Here is a 24,532-nt window from a genome sequence, read left to right as displayed (position 1 = left end):
TTTTGTTCAATTCAGGGACATGACAGATACTCCTGGAAAAAGAGCCAACTGTCATACAAATGTTCAATATTTTGGTGAATAGTTAATTGAGGATTCATTGTATTTGGTTAAAATCTAATATTAAAAATGGCATATACTGTACATAGGGGTTCACCATATTTCAGGTTATTACATGTACAGTACTTGTGCATTTTAATACATATTTTATTACAGTTTGAAATGTTTGATTATTTGGCCAGAAAAGGGTTTCTGTTGTTTAGATATGCACCATTAAATTACCAGAAATATTTTTAATTTAGTATTTATGCATCACAGGTCCACAGAGTCCCTGTGAGAGGACAGATCTAAGAATGGCAATTGTAGCCGATCATTTGGGTCTGAGCTGGACAGGTAAGTCGTTGTTTTTTCAATGACACTGAACACAGACACAATGCTATTTATTGGGCGCAGTGAGAGCTTCCCCTCATAGTTCTGTCCTGAACACCCACTGCCCTGCCTGCCATTCACTCCATACTTGTTCCAAGAGGATACTGCAAATTTGTCAATTCTTTGGTGGTTTTGTAATTTTGACAATTAATAATAAATAAACTCATTTTACCTCATTGACCTCGGTCGGATAAAAACTGAGAGGCAAAAGGTTTCGCCACGTAGCCTCTAGTGGACTGAAAGGTTTGACTAAAAAAAGTGAAAGGCTGCCATCTAAAGGACATTTATAGACTGACTGACTGCATTAGTCAGCTGTGCTTAAAACCAAAATATTCTAGTACTGTATATTTAAAGGAAGTTTTGAACTTATGGCAACAAATAACAATATATATTTAAAGCTGCTGTGTCCCACAATCGTTTTCCATTTTATGTCACAATGGGATTTCTGGTGGACAGTTTACTAGGTCCATCCATAGTTTACCCATCTGCACACTGTGCCACACCTTGTTGGGTTGCCAGTTTGTTTGTAGTCCTGAAATGAACAGTACAATCTTTCTATCCCCCTAAAGCCTTTCTGACACCCTGTCACCTTGTGAACTAAACTCACATGGTCCTCTACTACCTGTAGCGATACATTTTATTTGCCAAGTCCTCTGTTGTTCTGGTGAGCAAAACAAAATTGTAAAGCAAAAAAATAAGTGGGAAGGGAGGTTCTTTTCCCAAATAGTGCTTAAGCGTTTTATGTAAAAATAGGCTTATGAGGTTAAAAAAAAAGATTTTTTCAAATATATGTGCACTGCATTTTTAGGAAGCTGTTTAGTGTTGTATTGGTGGTATATGCTTAAGACATTTGCTTCACTTGAAGTGAAGTTGAAACGACAGGGGAGTGTTTCATCTGCAGCCCTGCTGCAGTGCCACACACATTTTCCGGAGAAGGATTTCTAATCTATTTTTAATGTGTTGCAGAGCTGGCGAGAGAAATGGATTTCTCAGTCGATGAAATAAACCACATTCGAGTGGAGAACCCCAACTCGTTGATTGCACAAAGTTTCATGCTATTAAAAAAATGGGTTAGCAGAGATGGAAAAAATGCTACAAGTAAGTGCCTCTGTTTAAGTATACAAAGTATCAGACTTAAGGATTTTTTTTCAAGGTGATTTGGTTACAAGGCCTTTGTGAAGGTGGGGATAGAATCTTGTTACCCATAATTTGGTGCCACTGCTTTGCATTTTTTGGGTGAGTGGATTTTTCTACATAAACATTACAAAGTGACCTGCTTACTTTGTTACCAACCTGACTTTTCAATCAGAGTGATCGTTTTATATACCTAAAATTACCACTCTGTTTTCACATTTTTAATATACAAAGTATATTACACACTTGCATATTACACACAATATTTTCGCATATCCACTGGACCCAGGACCCAATTAAATCGGTTGTGACATATTCTACTGTAATAACTATTTGAGAACATCCATAAAGTTTAATATCAGCTTCCTGTCTTTATTCCTGTAATCACGCAGCAGACTAGATAACTACATTCTTGTTAAGCTGTGACCGTATGGTTAGGTTTAATGAACATGCTTTGCACAAGGAGAAAAGTGGAACCATCTTAGTGCTGGGACAAATATCCGAATATTCAAACAAATATTTTTTGACATGTATACGGATACAAAAATCAGATGTTTGTGTTGCTAGAAATTACAAAAATACCTCGCACTTATTTACTGCCTCACCAGAAGTTGCGTGACAGTTTCAAAAATGGCAAATGAAAAAGAGCTCTATGTGATATGTGAGATTGAGCTTTGAGCCTCTAAAAGTTTTAGACAGCAATAAGTAAGCAAACCAGATTATGCGACACGCATAGTGATCTCTATGGAAGGCCATCTGGGTCAAAATGTGTTCTGCTGCTTTAGACAGAGTCAGAGCATGTCATTCTGAAATGCCTTGCTTAAACAGTGCCCAACTTGCTGGAAATGTTGTGTAGTGATTTTTATGTAGATTTTATATATTATATATTTTTTGTTGTGACTTTCTGTTATGTGAACTGCAATAAACTGTAATAAACTTGAGTTTTTTCCCTTCATTTTGCAACGCCATTTCCATGTTTTGTTTTATTTGTTTTAAGTTAAATTTCAGTTTTCGTTTGCTTGTTCAGCTACAAAAAGGCACAAGTAAACATTATGTTATTACTTAAACGTGTCTATGGCCACTGTTTACTGTGAAGGAACGGCAATGGCAAGGAACTTTACAAATTGTAACGTCTTGCTGTAAAATAAAAGCAAACACACGGGCCACACCCCCTGCCGCTGCTGCTGTGCTGTCTTTGCCTGCGTTCTGAGCAATATAATGGCTTTTATTACTTTTTTCAAACGAATGAAAATCCAAACAAATATTTAAATATGAGCGAATATCTGAACATGAAAATCCTGTGTTAGTCCCAGCACTAATCTTAGGTCAATAAGTTGATTCAGTACCTATAACATTAAAGACTTGGTGGCTTTCTAAAGCAGGCTAGTAGATGTTTACATATCTAAAATGATCATCATTCCATCCATTGGTGGAGCATTCTGTAAAAGTAAAAATTTAAATGTAGAGACATACAAGTGACTACTGTTAAAATGTTACCACACACATTGTGAGTGTTTTGTGAATTGGCTAATATGCTATGATATTCAGGCTATGACCACCCCCCCACCCCAACCCCGACCCCGCGGTGCGATATCATGTGAAGTTACTGTACATCAGTGGCCCTCACCCTTTGCTGGGCCAGGGGCAACAACACTGAACAAGTAACGCACCACGGGCAACATTATACTTTGTTCTACCCATTAGCCTGAAGAACCGTGTATTTGTGGTAAGCACAATATAGCAGACAAGACTGCGCTCCCTCAGCCTAAGGAAACATTTATGTGTGTAAAGTAAAATATAGGACCTAGATCTCAGACAGTGGTGATTCTTGACTATAGCTCACAGGGGGGCACCAAAGGGGCCCACAGTTTAACTATGGAAGGGTACTTCAGGGGTTCTACAGTGTTTTCACATATAAAAAAATGTCACACAAAAACAACTGTGTTGATTAAAAATAAGAAATCTGCAATGTCATAATATGAAGAAAAACTTCAATTAAATGAAGTGAAAACAACCACACACACACACAAACACACAATTGTGTACCTTCTTGCAACTTAGTGAATTCTGAGGTCCTTGAAACCCCCATAGCTGTAGTATTAACCTGGAGGGTGGATGGAGATGTTTTGATGATGGTTAATAACATTGGTATAGAGTAAAATAAATATATAAATAACAACAAAATGTGTTAATGCTGACATTAAGTGCTGGGTGAGATTGGATGTGATTTAAGAAGCTGCCTGACTACAGTAGTACAAGAAATAAGAACACTGTCAACACATAATTAATGATTTGAAATGATTGTCCACCATATTTTTCTCTTAAGAAACCACAAATGTAATATATTTTGAGACGGAACGGACCCCAAATGCATTTCTATATATGTCATATCATATGCTACTTGAATTAAGATTTCATACATATATATTGTATACTTTGAACAGTAGCTACTTACATTTATAGTACTTCGACACAGGAGAGGATACTACAGAAAAACCCTCTGGTACAAACCCGATTTACCAGTTCTAGACTCCCAGGGGTTTATTCATAAAGGGTTAACAGCTGTCAAACTGAGAAAACAGGAGTACATTGGATTTCGTCCATAGCCGCCTATTTAACTGCAGTTATTATTCATAAGAGCTACTTCAGATGTGTTGTTAAGCCCCAGCGATTTTCCTCTATGAAGGCATGTTTTTAACGAATTGAGAGAAAGGTTAACGATGACCTCATTAGCATAAAGTTTTCATCGGTCCTGAGCGTAAACCAGCTGTTCATTAGAGTGAACGACAGCTAGATGCTGTCGATAACTAGGAGTTATTGAACGATTTCTACAGTCAACGACAGCCTCGGCAGACTAGTTTTTTAAATACTTTATTACTATACTTGCTCTGTTATTCAGTTTGACATAACCATGATTAACACTGACTATTTTGAAGAAAAAAGAAAAAAAAATCTGTAGCATTATATGAAGGAATATGTTTGATATAAATATGTACTCACACAGGAACATATTCTCTGGCATAATCATTTTGAAACATTACTGTGAAGCAGAGAGCAAGTTAGAGACTGAGAATAGACAGTTATTTTATTATTATTATTTCTTTGCAGTGATCCGCAGCTAACAGTGGTCCTTTTCTTTTTATTTATTTCACCTGTGTTCACAATAAACAGTTTGGAGAAATACTGCCTGTGTTTAGAAATTGGCAGGGATGGGGTTAATTTCCCCTACCTGCCTGGGTTTATTATGTTCAGGTGGCTGGGGTTGATTAGTTGATTAAATGATTAACTTAATTAACGATCAATCAGTGCCCAGCCACCTGAACATAATAAACCCAGGCAGGTAGAGGAAATTAACTCCATCCCTGCCAATTTCTAAACGGCAGAGCTTTGCTCTGCTACATTTGGTATTGCAAAAAACACTTATCGAACCTCCCTTTTTTCTGCACACCATAAAATGATCCATTTTGTGTTCAATGTGCTATACAGCGGGAAACTTTCACTGATTCTTAAACATAAACTTGCCCTTGACTGATTCCCTGCTTTAAGCAAGGTTTATTATTATTATTATTATTATTATTATTATTATTAGTAGTAGTAGTAGTAGTAGTAGTAGTAGTGGTGGTAGTAGATGTAGTAGTAATAATAATAATAATATAATAATAATAATAATAATAATAATAATTATAATAACTTTGTAAGATCTAATTGTAAATTTTTACAATTATTATTATTATTATATTATATTATTATTCTATATTATATTAATTCTCATACTTAAATATTATTAATAAGTTGTAGGGAATTACGAAAAATTATTTAGTTGTTTTTTGGGTTTTTTTTTTTTTTTTTTTTTGGGGCCTGCAGTTAAAAATGGAAATCTTATGTGTGCGTATGGAAATGTGTTTATTAGCGTTGCCAAACAAAACGAGAATACAAAGTACTTATTTAAAAATCTTTTTTTTTTTTTAAATTATGAAATGTCATGAATTTTTGGCAGATGTGACTGCCCGTGACTGGCAGCTGCAGACTTGCGTTTCGGTAGCACTGTCGGTGGATTGCTTTTTTCTTTTTGCAACAGCTATCGACGGCAACCAGAGAACATTGATAATGCTGATGATGTCATCAAAAAAAAAGAGGCAGATTTACCCATTCATAAAGTGCTTTGCGACAGTCGCCCGTATTTTCAGATAATTTTATGAATAGCAATATGGATGACTTTTGTTACTTTTAAACGAAATTCGTTTTCGTAAGACTGTCGGCAAGTAGTTTTATGAGTAGGGCCCCCAGTCGCTTACCTAAATTAATACTAATTTCAGAAGATGGGGTTTTGATTACAGACTCATCTCTGAACAGTTTAGTTTGGAAAAACTGAATAAAGAAATTATTGTGTTTAATCTACCAAACCAAAAACAAGCATAATAGACTACTATTGCCAAACTTTTTTTTACTTTGTATCTGTAAGTGTTACTATACTGGTCAGTGTCACAGTGTGAGCGGCTTAGTAAGAAAACTTGCACACAAAAAAAGCCTACAGACCAAGGCACATTTTCTATTTATCATTATTATTTTTAATGATTTTTCTGCTGAAATATTATAAAGTATTTGTGGTTTAAACAAACCTGGTAAGTTCCTGACAGGGTTTGTAGTAAACAAATTACTTTTAGAACAAATGTGATTTTTATACAGATGGATCACTCCACTCTCTTTCCCACCAAACTTGTGACTCAAACTGTGTAACTTCGAAACTTGTCACTCAAACTGAGATTAAGTGTATATGCACTGTAATGAAACGCTAAGGATTTTAAGGTTAGGACAATATTTTGTGATCATGCAACCCCCCCCCCCCGCCCCGCACAATAGTCATGCACCCCTGTCACAAAGACGGCTGCAGTGGTGACGTCAGACCAGGAAATAAACAACAGAGAGAGGTGGAGTTTGGTTCATTTAATAAATGAACAGACAGCCAAAAAATAAACGGTTGTAACAAACAAAAACACAGGACACGGCACATTCGCCAAAACAAAAGAGACAAACAAAACGGACTAACACTACACAAAACACAGTGAGCAGATATTTTAACTTTATGTTATTATTTTATAATTTATTGCCTCCATCTCCAATCCCGGTCTCCACTCACCAAACATCCAACCCCGAGTGGGTGAAAACATGTAGCTTTTATGCAGCTGTACCGAGACTTGATTGCTAATCAATCATTCAGTTGGAGTCACGGTACAACTGCACGTGAATTAATAAAGTGCAATTCCCCATGCTCACATATTATTACGTTTTACTTGCACGTGAAGTGCTGTGCAATCCTCATGCCTAAATACAAGTATACATTTTAAACACTTGTGTTACACAGACCCGTTTATATCCCTGTGTACCAATGACTATACACCAACATTAAAACACAACATATAACACAAAATACACACAGGGATGGGCACTTTGCCCCCCCCTCCCCCCCCCCCCCCCCCCCCCTTGTGCAAAGCACACATGGCCTCAATGGCCACCTCCCCCCTTAAAATCCCAAAAGTCTCGCTCAAAGTCCTGGACCAAGAACAGGGACTTTAAGGGGTTGATGGGCGGCAATGTTGCCAGTCGCCAGGCTGCTACTGGCCATGCTCTCAGCAGACGTGCTGACAGTGGGGCGAATCTCTCCTCTCGCTGTAGCACTGGCAGTGAAAATGCTGCCAATGGTGCGGCTGTCAGCAGACGTTACGACAGCTCCCAGACATGGGACAAGTCCAGCAGCGGAAAAGCTGCTGGGGTTGGTGGTCTCCAGACCTCTCCCAAGATCTCCAGCAGCGAAACTGCTGCGGTGGAAGGTGGTCTCCTGACCTCTCCCCCCTTTATAGCCGGCAGCTCCCTTTGGGGGGACTCCAGCCCCCAGAAATCCTGCAGCGAAATTGCTGCAGGGAAAGGTGGTCTCCTGACCTCTCCCCCCTTTCTCATAGCCGGCTCCCTCTGGTGGGGCACCGGCCACACTGACCCCTGCAGCCAAGCAGAGCTGACTGCGACCCCTGGCGAAGCAGTTCCAGCGACCCCAGGCGATGCGGAGCGGCTGGCAACCCCAGACGAAGCAGTTCCAGCGACCCCAGGCGATGCGGAGCAACAGGCAACCCCAGGCCATGCGGAGCAACAGGCAACCCCAGGCCATGCCAGGCAGGCATCCTTGGACAAGCTAGGCAGGCATCCTTGGGCGAAGCGAGGCAGGCATCCTTGGGTGAAGCGAGGCAGGCATCCTTGGGCGAAGCAAGGCAGGCATCTTTGGGCGAAGCGAGGCAGGGAGTCAGGACAAGCTGGGGTGCGAGCGTTGGGCCTCTTCTTGGCCACTGCGGCCAGGTGGTTCTTCCCCGTGCTTCCCTCAGCAGCCTATGCAAGGGCTGCTGAGGACCGCCAGCATCTATTCCTGGTCCTTCTGGTGCAGGGAGAGGCAGCTCCTGCTTCTCTCCCCCTGATGGTGATGGAGGCAGAGGCAGCTCCAGCTCCTCTCCCCGTGTTAGTGGGAGAAGTTATACCACCGGCGGAGGTGGGAGCGGCGTGTAGTCTCCTGGCAGCAGAGGTGGGAGCAGCGTGTAGTCTACCCTTATTACAGGGGACTGGTGCGGCTCTCCCTCACTTGCAGGGGACTGGTGCGGCTCTCCCTCACTTGCAGGGGAATGTGATGGAGGCAGAGGAAGCACCTGCTCCTCTCCTCCAGGTGGTGACGGTAGGGGAAGTGATACCACCAGGCACTCGCCCTCTGCTGGTGGAGATGGGAACAGCTCCCTCTCGGGCTTTGGATCCCCACGGTCCCCCCGTCTGGGCGCTGGACTCTCGTGGCCCCCCCGTCTGGGCGCTGGACTCTCGTGGTCCCCCCGCCTGGGTGCTGGAGACCCTGCTACCTGGGCTGCTGTTCTGTTTATAGCTGCCTCCAGGTAGCAGAGGACCAACTCCACACCTTCCTCCAGGGAGTTTGGGGTGTGTTCCCATTGTGTTCAATGCCCAGCATTGTCCTGGATCCAGTCCCTCAGCCTGACGGCGTCTTCTGACATTTTTTTATTATTTATTTATTTTTATTTTTTTAAACAAGAAATTGTGGTTCTTGCTCTGGTGTGCGTCTAGGAGGCGCTGGTAATCCCATGATGAGACCATGTGACACAAAGACGGCTTCAGTAGGTGACGCCAGACCAGAAACAGGAAATAAACTACAGAGAGAGGTGGAGTTTGGTGGAGCTGAGCGAATGGTTTCGATAAGCATTTAATAAATGAACAGACAGCCAGAAAATAAATGGTTGTAACAAACACAAAAACACAGGACACAGCACATTCGCCAAAACAAAAGAGACAAACAAAACGGACTAACACTACACAAAACACGGTGAGTAGATATTTTAACTTTACGTTATTATTTTATTATTTATTACCTCCGTCTCCAATCCCGTTCTCCACTCACTGAACACCCAACCCCGAGTGGGTGAAAACATGCAGCTTTTATGCAGCTGTACCGTGACTCGATTGCTAATCAATCATTCAGTTGGAGTCGCGGTACAACTGCACATGAATTAATAAAGTGCAGTTCCCCGTGCTCACATATTATTACGTTTTACTTGCACATGAAGTGCTGTGCAGTCTTCATGCCTAAATACAAATATACATTTTAAACACTCGTGTTACACAGACCCGTTTATATCCCGTGTACCAATGACTATACACCAACATTAACACACAACACAAATTGCACACAGGGGCGGGCACTTTGCCACAGCCCCCCAGTTTGAGAAACACTGGTCTACCTTAAGGTAAGGTAATTAGTTATCTAACAGTATACTGTATGTGATTCTGTTTCTGTACAGCAGTATCCACTGACATTTAGATCAATTTAATAGACTGTCAAAATTTTATCTATTAAAATATAGCCTTATACATCCCTACATGTTGCTACAACTGTTTAAATAACGCACCTTATTTATTTATTTATTTTTTGTATTGGGGGGGGTTGTCATTGTTAACATCCTGAGTACTTTTTACACTTTGAAGTCTGTTTCAAAGCTATTTTCAAAATGTCTGCTCTAGTGCACTGGGGTTTGAGATCTGTCCTCTAAATCACAGCAGGAAGATTAAAAAACAAAAAACAAAGGTGCTCTGTCTTTTCTGTTCCATACCACTTCATGGATCGTTATTGCTGTGTTACCTGTTTGACAATGTGGGCAATAATCCTTACGCTGTCAGTGCACTAGAGAGGACACTTTGAAAAGAGCTTGAAATAGACTTTAAAGTTATAAGTGTAAAAAGTTGTCAGGATGCTAACAATGAAAATACAAATTACAGGTATGTTATTTAAACAGTTGTAGCAACAGGTGGGGATGTGTAACGCTATATTTTTCGGAACCCCATTGCTTACTATTTAAGTCCTAATGAGATTTACAGAGGAGGTTTGGCTAAGATTATGGCAGACAAAAATTACGCACATACATTCACAGATTTAAGCAATTGCACAGGTGAATATGACATTAACAACTTTGCTTCAAACTTTACACCCTAAAAGTTTAATGCATTGATATTGTGTAGGCCCAGATTGACAAATATGCTTCAAATCTATAGTGCATAATTTGTAATTGGGGTACTTTGTATCAACCAGACCTGGGGTCAATTCTAATTATAATTACAATTACAGCAGATTTATTTGCTGATATTATATTAAGTACACACTCACTTTAAATTTTAAGTCCAATGAGCTTCCGAAGACAAGCTTTTTAAAGCTTTCATATAATTGAAATGCAATCTCTCTTTTCTCTGTTTTAGCTGATGCCTTAACTGCTGTGCTGACAAAGATCAATCGGATGGATATTGTGACCTTGCTGGAAGGCCCAATATTTGATTATGGTAACATTTCAGGCACAAGAAGTTTTGCAGATGATAGCGCTGTTTTCCTGGATCAGGCTGATGGTAAAGTTTAGCCCCATCTAGCTGAACTCTTATCTATCCTTCTAAAACTCTAAAACTAATCAACCTTGTAGAATTGTAGAATGTAGTCAACTTTACAGCTAGTCTGTCATTTTGACCAAGGTGAAAAGGGCATTCTCCGCCCCCCTCAAAGTGTCACAAGAAATATTATTTTACTTGAACACAAACAAAATCCCTGATTCTTCCAGGATCAATTATTCATATTCTTTCACAGGATCCTTTTTATAGTAAAAATAAATATATAAATACCTGTCAAGTCTATTTTCAGAATACAGGTCTGTTTTTTGTAGCAGATAAGATGCCATCAGAGCATGATGCTTTTTTATTGTTTGGTTCCATAATAGTTATGTTTATATGTATTTGTTTCTGAATGCATATCTTTATATGTTTGTTTGTTTTGTTTTTCTTGTAGAGCTGTAAATAAATGTAAACAGTATATCTTTTTGATCAGTTTTGGAAAAAGATAATAAATTGAATATATATATATATATATATATATATATATATATATATATATATATATATATATATATATATATATATATATATATATATACACACACACACACACACACACACACACACACACACACACATATACATATCTATATATACGTAGAAACATAGATTATGAAAACCAAAATGCTTTATAAACGCTTTATTGGCATGATGTTGCTCCATTGCTTTCAGCAGATTTTTCCTTCCTTCACAGAAACCTGTTCAATGCTTTTTTTCCCCCTCTTGCTTGGTAAAGGGGGGAAGTCTGCTAGCTATATAGCTTTGGTATTGCCTTGTACTGCCTTTCTCCTTTTTCTCTGAACCCTCCTAGTACTTCCTCTGCAAAACCAGACCACCTTCACCTTCCTCTCACGCTGTAAACCCTTCCAATACTCCCTTCTTGCTGCCTAAAGATACAGCTTTTCCCCTCTGCACTACATACTGTTCTTCAATATGACTCAACTTGCAGTTACTCATCACAAATTGACCCAATCCCATAGTTAAGGATGCCAACTCAGTCATTTTAAGTATTAAGTATTTTCATTACATTTTTTTCTCTCTTTTCTCCAGTGTGTTTATTCATCCCCTTTTCACCCTGTACCCCTAGATCTCCCAAATCTGCACCTTGTTCCTCACAGTCTCAGCATTCCAACCAGTCTTACATTTGTGAGGTTTACCTTTAGACCTTGTTCTTTGTTCTGTCTCTCCATTCCTTTCCCATTCACTTTTATTTACTCACATTTTAGAATTTGTCACTAAACCTCAATGGGTTAAAAAAACAGATACTGTGAAACATGAATTAACTGGTCACCAAACAAACTGAATATTTGTGAAAATAACTACTAGATTTAATGTCAGATGACAGTTAACACAGGTTTTACTGTCCTCTCAAGTTCATTTTTGCCATAGTTTCTGCTTGCTGGGGCATTTCCTAAAATTTTACATAGAAATGTCAGAAAATAATGTGTCCAATAGTTTTAACATTATGACTGTAATGTATTTGGAAAATTGGCAAAAAAAAGTGGCAAAAAAAGCATAGACGCTTCCTCTAGATTCCAATACATTGTATTACTATTGGTAATATGTCAAATATAAAAGCAATATTTGATCGATACCAAAGTTATGTGCTGCTCATATTGTGTACAAGATTAAGCAACCTAACATTATCCATTCCATCTGATTATATTAATTTCGCATGTGGTTCCTGTGATTTGATTCTCCATGTCAGTCCAACTATGTTATCTTACCCAGGTTACTGCGACATCCAAAGGGAACTTCAGACTCCCACTGAGCTGAATTATGTGCCCCCCACCCCTTTCTGGCAAGACGATATTTTTAGAGATATGTCTAGCGTAGACTCTCCTTTTAGAACTCTCAGTAGACCCAGCAATCTTTCATTGTCTCTGGAACCACAAAGCTGCTCTACTGCTGGTAAGCCACCTGTAGTTGCTGCAGAAGATACTTCCTTGGGAGATCAGCGGTTTGATGGCTCAGAAGTGCCTTGTCAAGAAAGAGACAAATCTGTCAGTGATCAGGATGACGACCATAAAGACAGATCAGATGACCTCGAAGAGGACGATGAAGACACAACTGTCACCAAAATGCACAGCACATTTTTGGAGAGACTGCAACAAGAGGATGACGAGCCCCAATTGGTGGCATCGGACGTGGCTCGGCCCGTTCAGGTTTACACGGAGGAAGGCAGCAGTGGGTCTGGTTCTGAGGAGGAGGAAGAAAAAATTAAGTCTCTTCTGCAAGACCTGAGACTGGAGGAAGGCGAAGAGGGCGAGAAGATGACAGAGGAGAAAGTGCAGTCTATTTTAAAACCAGTGCAAAAAACAGAAAAAGAAATATCTTCAATTCCAGGTTGGAACAGCGAGACGTCAAGTGTAAACGTGGAGACCCCCACTTCAGGTCGCAGTTTAAGCTCTGACTTGCTAGATCGACAGAAAAACAGGTAGAAACTCCTTTTCTGAATTAAGTCTTTTTTTAGTTTTTTTTTTTTTTTTTTTTTTTTTTTTATAAAGCACACTTGCTGATTTGTTGAAATCATTGTTGGTTGTAATAAACTCTAGTAGTTCAGTGAGCTTTTTTAAAACACAGACAGCTCATTGGTCCCAGAGATAAAGAGTTGAGAAATATAAACACACATATAATGTTTTTTCATCCAGAAACATTTGGCAACCAACTATGATGCTATATATTAACAATACCCTCACAGTCTTTTCTGTGTCATTTTTGACCAGCATTTGGTAGTGTAGAACAGTTGTAGTCAATTTTATAGTTTCAATATTTCTACACCTCTAAGTAATAATCTTTGTGATGCATTTCTATTCAATTTCACAGCCAAGAGCAGTGCAGTGACTCCATGACCTCATCCTCTAATGGACACACAGGGAAGCTCAAGCAGAACGGGGAGCGTGCAGACCTGTCCTCCCCACTGTCAGTGACTACACCTGTGGTGCAGGAACCTGCTAATGGAGTGAAAGGTCAGACCCAGAGAGAAGCACAGAAACAGAAAGTGCGAATTGAGGAGTACACAGGACTGGGCTACTCCAGATCCCAAGAAGAGACAACAAAGCCTATTGTGGATGAGCCAGTGACACCCTCGTCTGTCAGTGGTAAACAAATGAGCTGGGACTCGCCAGATGGCGGCAAACCAGGACCAAGCACAAAGGAGGAAGACACTCTGATATCCAAGCACAAAGTGCAGGTATTGCTTTTTGCTAACATATTCTAATCAGATCTTTCAAATATATTTGAACTTAAGCTGATCACAAATGTTACCTAGACTGTCTAGAAATCCATGTCTTGCAACCAGTCCTTTTTCTTTTTCATGTAGAACATACTAATGGATATTTATATCTACATTCCATTTCTTTCCTGTAATATCCTATTGTTTGTGTTTTGTATAATTATCTATTGCAGTTTCTGTTTTGATCACTATTTTCAAGGCTAACTAACTATTGGCCTATTCTGCTTCTGAAAGTACTCCTTACTGAATTTCTGAAGTGACATGTTTTTTTAGAAATGACTACTAGGGGTGTGCAGCTGTCATTTTTGCCCTCTCTAGAAGTTAATAAATGGAAGATCTCTATAAAAAATGTCATTGGGGACAGAAATTCCGGATCATTTTTTAAACCACCTCACCTCAAAAACCTCTAAAAAGGGCAAGGTAAAATGACAAAACAACAAAACAGAGCATTTGTGAATAGTAAGATCATTTTATTTAACTCATATTTGCATGTGTTTGAAATAAATGGGTTATCATACAGTATATACATATTTGTTAGAACCAGGTAGCAAAGAAATTAGATTAGAATTAATTCCACCATGTAATGATGGGATTACAGCATTCAAAGAGAAGTAAATGCATCATTCATTTTTCTCTGCAGTTCTTTTTCCTATGAACCACTGTATGTTTAGTGCCGATGTCTATCTATGGGTGAGGGCATCTGCTAGTGAATAAATAATAATAATAATAATAATAATAATAATAATAATAATAATAATAATAATAATAATAATAATAAAGCGCAGAGAGTGCCATAAACATGTTTTATTCACATTTAAAATGGGTTTCTGTGTCACAAAAGTGTGTCACATTTGAAAGTCATGGAGCCACTGATTTCCTCACTGGCTTTGAAGGAGGTGACTCAGAAGATGAGAAATACATTAAAATCAACTGCAATTTTGCGTAGTGGCTCTAGCTTGCTTTTTTTACTACATTGTTATTTCCGGGTTTAGAGTTTCAAGTTTGTATTATTGTGTTGATATGGGTCTACAATATACAGCAGCGGTCACATTTCTTCTGTTTTCTTCATTTTCAACTGAATAATAATATTACAGGTAGGCACAAATACAGGCCAACTCAATATGAATCTCCCTGTTCTGAATTCTTTCTCATATCTTTTTTGTTTATCTCAGTAAGAAATATACAACCCTGGGGCAAAACATATCAAACATCATTCAAATTACACGCAACAAAGAACAGTGTTTTTAAAATCTCTACATCTCCTCCCCCCTGTCAAGATATTTATTCATTTGGTAATAAAATATGCTGCAATACATTTATCAGACACACAGGGATAGTGAATCGAGCTCGGATGAAGAACGGACTGTCACCACCAGAGTTATCCGGAGACGGGTGATTTTAAAGGTATCCAGTGGCTCCCCTGGCCTTGGGTTGGACTCCTTTGCGTTCTGCTGTGCTGTCGTGTTTATTGCTCTGAAGTAGTGCTCTCATTGCTGTGGTTTTGGCTGATTGTGACCTCAGGCATGATTTTTATTCTAATTAGTTTGATGTATATATCACGCCATCATATTTTTTTTTAGCTATGATGCTTCTTACTCGCATTCAGGACGATTTATACATTTATTCTTGGATATTCTGATAATGAAGTCCTGACAAAGCCATGCTAAATCAATTTCCTACAATCTAGTGATTTGCTGGTATACCCATTTTTATTTTTTTACCTCTTACTGTCATTAGTAATGTAATATATAGTACCCTCATCATTTAGCTTAAGAGATTTTGGTTAGCTGCTTTTCTATTTTATTTGGGATATGCAGATATTTTGACTATAACGCTATAGATTAAAAACAATAACTTCCTGTGCTACATGTCTAGTTGCAATCAGATTGTGAGCTACAGCACAGGAAATGATTAGGTACCAGCAGTTTAACATTTAACTGAGGTAAGAACATTGATTTAAAAGTTTCACATATTTAATTATGTTCCTCAGTATCTGACAAGTATAGCTTTCTGCATCCCCTTACTATCATCAACCTCTTTGGTTAATAAAACGTGCCTTTTTCTTGTTTTTGTTGCATACTGAAAAGGAAACAAATGCTTCAGTCCTTTTGTTTTAGATTATTTCGACAGTTTCTGTCAGTTGTGGAGTCTTTAAAAATGTGACTATATAATGTGTCCAGGAGCTTTGCATGTCATATTCATACTAGGCATGTGCAGAAGTGCTGTGGTTAGCATCTCTTTTTAAGATGCTTTTATTTACCTTTAATTCAAAGGTAAACAGTAACTTAAGGGTTTAATAATCAAACCTTTTTTTTCCTCACTAAGCAAACAACATTTTCATAAATTCACAAGTTTGCTGTAGATATTGTTTTTTAGTTTTACAGACTTTAGCGAATGTATCCTTCCACCTCACTGAAAATTCACTTCCTCTCCAACTCTTTGCACACTACCTGGTCCCATATATTACAGTGAATTGAGTCTTACAGTATCTGTTATGATAATGCCTGCAGCACAGTAAGGGAAAACAAAGTGGGGTGGAAAGTTAAATTGGCTGCAGTTAAAGTTAAGATAACCTCTGAGGACTTGAGATAATATTACTATGCTGATGAGAGGTACGAAAGTAGGTTTTGTTATTAATCCATTAATTACTTAAAAACAATTTTTCAAAGTATCGTAAATGTTCTCTTCACAGCCCTTGTTTATTTTAAGTCTGTGAAATGTACAAGGAGATTAAAATGACACTTAGCAACTGTGTGCTGCTGCTGTTAGGAAAATGAATCCCTCAATAAATTGTAGGATGCCAAGACCAAATCAGGGTTTTGTATCGTGAAGATGTGTTGATTAGGAAGTGTATGATTAGGAGGAGTGTCAGGGTGCGACAGTCAAAAAGAGACATTTTTATTTTAGGTATTCCCATGTTTATTTGAAAACAATGTTGCGCCCCTTTTCAATTTCAAGACCTTAAAAAAGAAAGGAAAAAAAGACCTTGAATACAAGTCATTTGACTCCTAATACAAAAAATAAATTTTACTCAATAAACTTTCATAGAAGATGCCAGCAACCAAAAAAACAGAAGAGAATCATAAAAAACAAACTTTCTGTGTAGTTTAGATACCAAATGGAAAAGGTAAACTGGGGTGTAACAGCAGTTTTATTTCACTTCCGTTTTCAGGTATTCATTTCCTAGTTACAACTATTCAAACTGCATGTGGTAACCTTAGTTAGGATAACTGGGCATGATGATGGACATTTGAGTCAATATATGAAGTATGAAGTAGCTAAACCTATTTTTATCTCAGAGTATTGCTTTACACATCTTTATCACAATGTTCTTTAGGGAGAGCAAGCGAAAAACATTCCTGGTGAATCAGTCACGGAAGAACAGTTCACAGATGAAGACGGCAACATCATAACGAGAAAAGTAATGCTTGGCCAAAGTCGTTTTCTGTATTGTATTAATTTTATTTCCTTCTTCTTTTGCAAAAATAGAAAGCGCTTTCCACTTGTGAATGTATCCCTTTTAATAGGTCATCAGGAAAGTAATCAGACGTGTGGTTACTGCAGAGGACAGAGAACGTGAAAAAGGGAGAAAGGAACGAGACTACAAAGAAACACTAAACATAGAGGAGGAGGACTATTCTAAATACTCAGAAACCCAAACTACACAGCCAGAGGTTGGCAGCTGTTCAGCAGACAGATGACAGTGTCTGCATTTAGGCTGGAGGATTCTGACTCTTCTTTTTATCAGAATTCTTTGTGCCATTTCGAGTTTGCTGTGGTTATCCTCCCTTTGCATAATATGAAAATATATGCTGATGCAAGCACTGCCTTTTGATCTCTTTAGAGATTCAAGTGCTAATCCGATTCCATCAAAGCTTCAAACATGAGATTAGGGAAAAATATACAAATTATATTATATAAAACACTGATGGAGATAAGTGGCACAGAAGATGTATTCATTAAACTATCATGCCTTGAATCCTGAGTTTTGTGGTCTCACACCAACAAGTGACCACACACTAGTCTGTAATTTAGCACCTTGAGAGAGACCCAGGCCAGAATGATACTGGATGTTCTGTTCAAGATTGAGGTCTGTTTGTAGTTCGTGCCACTGTCCTGCATCTGTCATGAGCATTAAATTGACAAAAAATATATTTCAAACAATAATAATAATATTTTTAAAACTGGCTATTATTTGTTGGGGGTGCTGTTTTTTAGTTGCCACTCCCTGTTGAAATGTTAGTCTGCAAATTTTATTCTGAAACCATTGCATAGCATATATTTTTCTGCTTTGGGTGACTTTTTTGATGTGTCACTGTTCGTTGGGCATTTAGGCCCGTCTTTTTTCGCAGGTGTATTGCAGCACAGAATTTATTTGTTGTGGCAGTAAGGTCTAAAGTTCCATGTGTAATCTAATCTAGTATCCCCTGCCATGATTGTCGCTAACTTGCACTGCTAATCAAAGGATGTCCCTTGTTGTATTTAAGTGCTTGTTATGGTGCTCTTTTGTAATGTCAATTTTAACTGGTTCTGCTTTGGTATTTACAAAAGCAGGTTGAATTATTGCACTTACCCTACAACACTCTTCTACTTCCCTCAGGTGGCTGTTGCATCCCTGTCCTTCAATGTAATTTACATCACAGAAAAGAGGAATCACGAGACAGATGTATATAATGTTTGTATGTCTCTTTTATAGCAGGGTGAAGGATACAAGATTAAAGTGAAAAAAGAAGTCCGACATGTAGAGAAAAAGATCCATTCATAATGTTCACTGTGTTCCCTAAAGGTAGGTTCACAATAGATCTTCCAAAGTGTTCTAGAACTTTTTCCATGAAACGCCAAACCAAACTGTTTACTAAAATCGCCTAAATCAAGTGGCATTAGGAATTGGAGTTCAGTGTATGTTATTCAAGCATGGTTTGAATCCTTGTGGTGCCGAGTTGCCTCCCCACAGGGAGCACTGCAATTGCCTTTGCACTTCTGTCGTTTTAACCAGTAACGAAGGTTGGGCATATTTCATTTCATCATGCTTTAACGACATCTACTGCTTAAGACTTCCTAGGATGGCTCGGTAACATCTGTTCCTTACAGAATAAAAGCCGGTTTCCCTAGTATAAGGCCTGCTTTAGGCGGACATTGGTTTGAATTCTGAGCACCAAGGAGTTGGAGCTTTCTTCAAAAACACCTTCTAGAAAATCTATTAAGCTTCCTGTTTTTTGTCAACTGCTGTCATCCCGCAGTCACAGCAATTCAAACAGATCTCTGTTCTTGCTCGGTGTGAGTGAGTGAGAAGAGCTGAGTACATTCTGCAGCACCACAGTCACATGGATTGCTCCTGTTCATGTCTCCACTGATGTCCAGTGAAGTGTGTATACTATCAATGGGACTGTTTGTTTCCCAAACTCTAAACAGTCCATATGTAGCATACACTTTGCTCATGGTAGAGGTATCTCCAAAACGGCTGAATGAATTTTTTTCATAATGCATTAAACGCCCTTGATATTAAGGTGGATATGGGGAACCCCGTCAATAGGCTTTATTGTTCTGTCACTTTTATTATTTGTATTAATTATATTCACAACGGTTCCCACCTGTTAAAGTACACAGAACTAACAAAATAGATCCAGTAAATCTGATCTAATCTGGATTGCCATCTCTTCGTATGTCTCACTTTTGTGTATAAAAGATGCACATTATGGTAAATGTGTATTTGATTTTTGAATGGTATTTTTTTTCAAAGCTATTAAAGAGCAAAATGTACAGATTCCTCCTTTCAGATATTTCAAAGCTTCATATACGTTCACCTCTGTGTATTTTAAACAAGCATGAATTCAAAATTAGATTTATCTGTAACATGCAAATGTAGATCATGGTGAACTGCATCCACTGTATGCCCCTGTAAAAACCAAGTGTCTTCACAACTGAAAGCACATTTTTAGATATACGTCAGATAGGCAGAGCACCTCTGTACACCCCATATTGTGGTACACTCAATAACTTGTGTTAAATAAAGTCCTTAGCCAGTACCACCACAAGTGGATGAGTAGTTCTCTGGGTAATCTAAAGTGAGAAGTACCCATTGCTCAACATCCCCTATGGAATCGATAAAGGAATCGATGTTGTGCATTGTTACATCAGATGTCAGTATCTGCCTTCTATTCTGCTAACTAGTTTAGGCACAGAGCCTTGTTTCAGAATGCAGCAACATGCAGACATGGCTAAAAAAAACATACATAAAGAAGATTAGATATTCTTTCCCTTTGTACTGCTAATCCTTTAATGACCTGCTTAGTCAGAGCTATTGTCAGGGACTTGCATTACTTTAAATGTGTAGGCTGATTAGCGCAGAACATTAGAACATTAAACCCTTTTAGAAAAGACTAGAAGATAAATAAATTATTCATACGCTGTTGGCTAGAAGCTGGCATATAAATCAACAGTCTTGTATGTAAGTAACAATATTAAACTGAGATGACTAAAAGATTTAGTCATGGGGCTTCTCCCAACAGGGAGAGAAACTGCATTACCACAATATTCAAGTCACTAATTACTTCCCTTGATACTGCTTTAATACTATCTATTGGTCAGAGCAGAATCAGGCCATACTGAACATTGGTTAGGAGAAAAGCATAAATGAGTATTGTATGAGTCCGATTTGCTCTCCATTGTGGCAGGAAATGACTTAAGAAGGATATGCAGCTTCTTACATGTTATAAAATACATTTCCGTTTTGGAGATCAAAAACGTTGTTAAATTTTTGTCATTACCAACTGGGGATGCATATGAAGTGGGAGGGGGTATGCTACTGCAATATATGCTCATCTATATTCCCTTCTTTTTGTATTTCAGGTACACATACACTATTAGAATCCTGGGCAGAGAATACTGGAGATAAAACCTGACGATCTAACAAATCACCACAATACAGTGTGTCTGCTGCTTCCACACATTAACGCATGGTTTTTCTCAAGAGGACGTTTTGATTTAGCATGAGCATGGAAATTCATTTTCTTTCAGTGAACTGGAGCATTATAATTAATAACATGATGTGCCATGGTGTTAAAAAGACATTTTTTTTTCAGTTAAAATGGTGTCATCAAAAATGTAAACAACAAACTAAAACAAGAACATTACTGTGACCAAAGATGGCACAAAAGAAAACAGATGGGTGATATAGGAGGGACACTTTTTTGAATCACCAACTACAACTACTGCACTCGCCTTATATTTTTCTTGAACCCATAATGTCAGGGTGAAAAATTCTGTTTGTTTCTTTTTAACAAAAATGATCAGTGATTTTGCTGTATATAAATTACACTGTGTAAATTCTACAATAAGTAGCTCACGTATTACGAAAGCACTGACTTAAAAGAGTATTACAAGTGCTTTGAAATGAAATGGCAATGTTGTAGTGGTTCCACTTTTAAGAAAAAAAAAAAACAGAAGGCTTGAGTGTAACTTTACAGATTCTTGTATAATTATTAGCAGGTATAATGTTTGTAAATGAAAAAAAAAGCTTGATGTTAACAGAAGAAAATGTTTTCTTTAAAATCTGCAGTGACTTTCAATAATTCCCAAAATGGGAACACCTGTAGTTCTGTGAAAACTTTTCTTCAGAGTACTAATATTTTGATGCATGCGATTCACCTTATTTTAATTACAATTTTTCTAAGTTTGAAAACAGTATAATAATAATAGGAATAACAACACATTTTATCAGTGTAAACACATAGCCCTAACATGTGTCACTGTCTGCAGTTTTTTAAAGACAAATATCCTAGACATTATCCAACACGCAAAACAAGGGGGTGGCTAGGAGCACTTAATTTTCTCGCTTATGCAAGGATAACAGCTTGCAAATGAATAAAACGAAGTGCTGCTCTGGTAGGCACAGGCTTGAATACTATGAAAGACATGATCCGAATGTATATGTGAGTAGACAGGCACGCTGTAAAATTATAACTGTATCATGTGCATTGGCTATAAGATGTAGAATCTTTCCATAAGCCGATCATTTGTTATCATTCTAGCGGTGTAATAATAGGGTTAAAAGGCTGCTGTGGTTTAAAAAAAAAGGCATTTTTATTTGGGTTTTGGTGAAATATTTCCTTTTGTTGATTCTATTCATATGAGGACACCTAAGGCATTTGTTGATAGTAGATCTAATATCATATGTATTGGAAAACAAAAACATCAAACACTGGATGATCTAGTTGATTATTTAAGCATAAAATAAATTGTGTTTAAACTCTGCTTTGTGTGTTCTTTTAGATGTAAGACACTATATACCAAATGTGAATCTTGCTTTGTTTTATGATGTATAGCACTTTACTAACGCCATGAAAGCATTGTTCATGTTTCACTCTTATTCCTGAAGAAAACACAACATGCTACACCTATCACAAAACATGGTCAGCAGTTTGATCAGGTTGAGAAAACTGAGCTTTACACACCTTTGGGGCTGCAAGATCCCCTTACCACACAGCTCAGTTCTAAGAAGTTGAATTCTTGGATTTTAATCATTTGATAATAATTCTGCCTGCTTTCTTGCATTACCTAATGAAGCATCCCAGTAGGGTGGGTATGTATGTAGGGATTTCAGATTGGCCTTTGAGGAGCCGTGTGCAACCCACAGACACAAGTTACACACCCCTGTTTTGGATCCATCAAAAGTATTGTACATAAAATAATAACAATGTAACATAAAAATGTATAACATAAAAATACATCTCCAAATAAGCTTCTATGCCTTTAACTGGGTGATCTTTCCATTCATTGTTTATAGAGAGGAAATGTTCTCTTTAACAGCTTGGTTCCCCTTCCCTGGATCCTGCTGCACTGAAGCTGTAAAACTACAGTACTTGAATAAAGAGACATTGGGTTATTTCCATTACATTTTGTGTTTTTCCTTTGGTTATTCAGTCATTCACATGAAAACCAAGACGAATTTATTAAATTGAACAGTAGAGCACCACTGGACTTTGCAAGTCAACTAGTTTAATTTACTGCTAAAAATATATTCTCCTGTGAACCCTAGTAGACATACAATATGTAATGTATTTCACGGGACCCTGGGGTGGCAAAAGAAAGTATTTCTAAAATAAATTAATTTTACACAAATTCATAACCTGTTTTAACTTGATGTTTGTAAAGCTTCTACTGACAAATTTAAGTGCACTATATAATATATAAATAGCAAACTGGAACCTTTTATGCAGTAAAGCAATTAGGATTGCTAATGAACTTCATCCAAAGCATTCATCAGAATTATTCTTGTTTACCAGTTTTCATCAACGTCAAGTAACACACAAGCTTAATTGTACTCTGTTAAGTAATGAGTAAAATGTCATTCCAGTTACAAAAAATAAAACACAAAAATAAGTTAAAAAATATGAAAGAAGAAAGGTTCTTGAGGGTCAGTCATTTTACACAAAAAACATGAAAATGTAAAAATAAATATATACTTATTTTAAAAATAACCTTAAATCTTTGGGGAATTAAACAAGATTGAAGTTGTAATTGAATATTACTCAAACAACTAGGTTCAAACACTCCACCCAAGTACTGTATGTCGGTAACATATGTCCTCCGTCATGTAGTAAATGTAGAAATAGAGTGAGCAGTACAGTAAAAAACTTGATGATTCATGAAGCTTACTGATTATTATATTAGAAAATAACAGCTTAGGGTGTGTCAGATCTAATTAACATATACATGTACAGGGTGGGACAGAGTATTAGAAATCCCTGTCAATATGGTGAATCAACCAGGGTGGAACACATTTGAAATTGTTCTGGAGGGATATGTTACTATGCCTCAGTGATTAATGCCTCTAATTTCTTCAGGGTAAGAGGCAGGAACTGTAAACTGTTAAGACTGTTTCTCGTAAAACATCAGCTTTTTGTCTTGGATTTGTTTTGGATGTGGAAACACCTGCTATCCAAGCTCCTGGTGTTAGGCCAGAATGACTGAAACAGCCTTGCAACATGGATATTCATCTTTTCCATGTCAGAGACTTGCATAACAAATGAATTGGTCACAAGGATAAACTTTCTTGTTACCTGTCCATGAGTTCGCATTCTACAACATGAAGACACACAGGTGACGCCACTAATGTTATACAATACAAGCCAAGGGTGTGGCAGAATCACATGGTCTACAGATAATGTAAAACATACTAAATGCGTTAATGAAAACCCTGAAGGAGTGGTAACCACGGACCATAATCCATGTTCTTACTTTTTATTAGCACCAGAGATATATTTATGGATCTTTGCGAGCATATAAATATGAATAGCTGGTACCTAATGACATCATGTATGTTGTAGTTCAAACTGCAATGATCTAGCTGCCATGTGACCAGCAACACAGGTACCAGGATGCAGCTGTGTGTCTATAGTGTTGTATTTGAAATATTTGCATAACCATAAAAGAAGGGGTGACTCCTAAATATTTTCAGCACAATAAAATGTGGACCAGTAATACTATAAAAAAATCTGATAATAAGCTTTACTACATTGCATTACTATATCTGACACATACCCTTTTCTTAAAGGAGTGACAAGCAGTGACAAAATATTTATTTTCTTAGTACCTCTTATTATTAGCATTCATAGCAGTGTCACATGTCCTCGTATTCTTGTGCTGAAGATATTTTGGTGGGTTTCTTTTAATGCTTTAATAATCTGTAGTTGAAATGAAACTGAGCCCTAATGCACAATGGGTACCAGGAAACAGATACAACTTTAACTTTGATAGCATTGTCTTTGA

General features: G+C 37.8%; 1 protein-coding gene across 11 annotated transcripts in view; it reads left to right on the top strand.

Moving 5' to 3' along the window:
* The window catches only part of LOC121321869 (ankyrin-3-like), a 149,120-nt gene extending 127,106 nt beyond the window's left edge, over positions 1-22,014 (top strand). For 10 of the 11 annotated variants that reach the window (XM_041261177.1, XM_041261174.1, XM_041261172.1 and 7 more), the window contains 10 exons: positions 316-390; positions 1,393-1,524; positions 10,348-10,491; positions 12,259-12,964; positions 13,354-13,720; positions 15,086-15,166; positions 17,100-17,183; positions 17,290-17,436; positions 18,459-18,548; positions 20,612-22,014. In XM_041261177.1, coding sequence (XP_041117111.1) covers positions 316-390; positions 1,393-1,524; positions 10,348-10,491; positions 12,259-12,964; positions 13,354-13,720; positions 15,086-15,166; positions 17,100-17,183; positions 17,290-17,436; positions 18,459-18,527 — 1,805 coding nt within the window. In that variant the 3' untranslated portion in view covers positions 18,528-18,548; positions 20,612-22,014. The remainder of the gene's footprint in view (positions 1-315; positions 391-1,392; positions 1,525-10,347; positions 10,492-12,258; positions 12,965-13,353; positions 13,721-15,085; positions 15,167-17,099; positions 17,184-17,289; positions 17,437-18,458; positions 18,549-20,611) is intronic. The other variant, XM_041261180.1, reaches the window with a different exon arrangement.
* Positions 22,015-24,532: the final 2,518 nt, after the last annotated feature.

This window comes from Polyodon spathula, chromosome 10 (genome assembly GCF_017654505.1).
Source record: "Polyodon spathula isolate WHYD16114869_AA chromosome 10, ASM1765450v1, whole genome shotgun sequence".
In the NCBI taxonomy this organism is placed as follows: Eukaryota; Metazoa; Chordata; class Actinopteri; order Acipenseriformes; family Polyodontidae; genus Polyodon; species Polyodon spathula.
The sequence above is the reverse complement of the archived record's forward strand: the minus strand, read 5'-3'. Positions and strand labels throughout refer to the sequence as shown.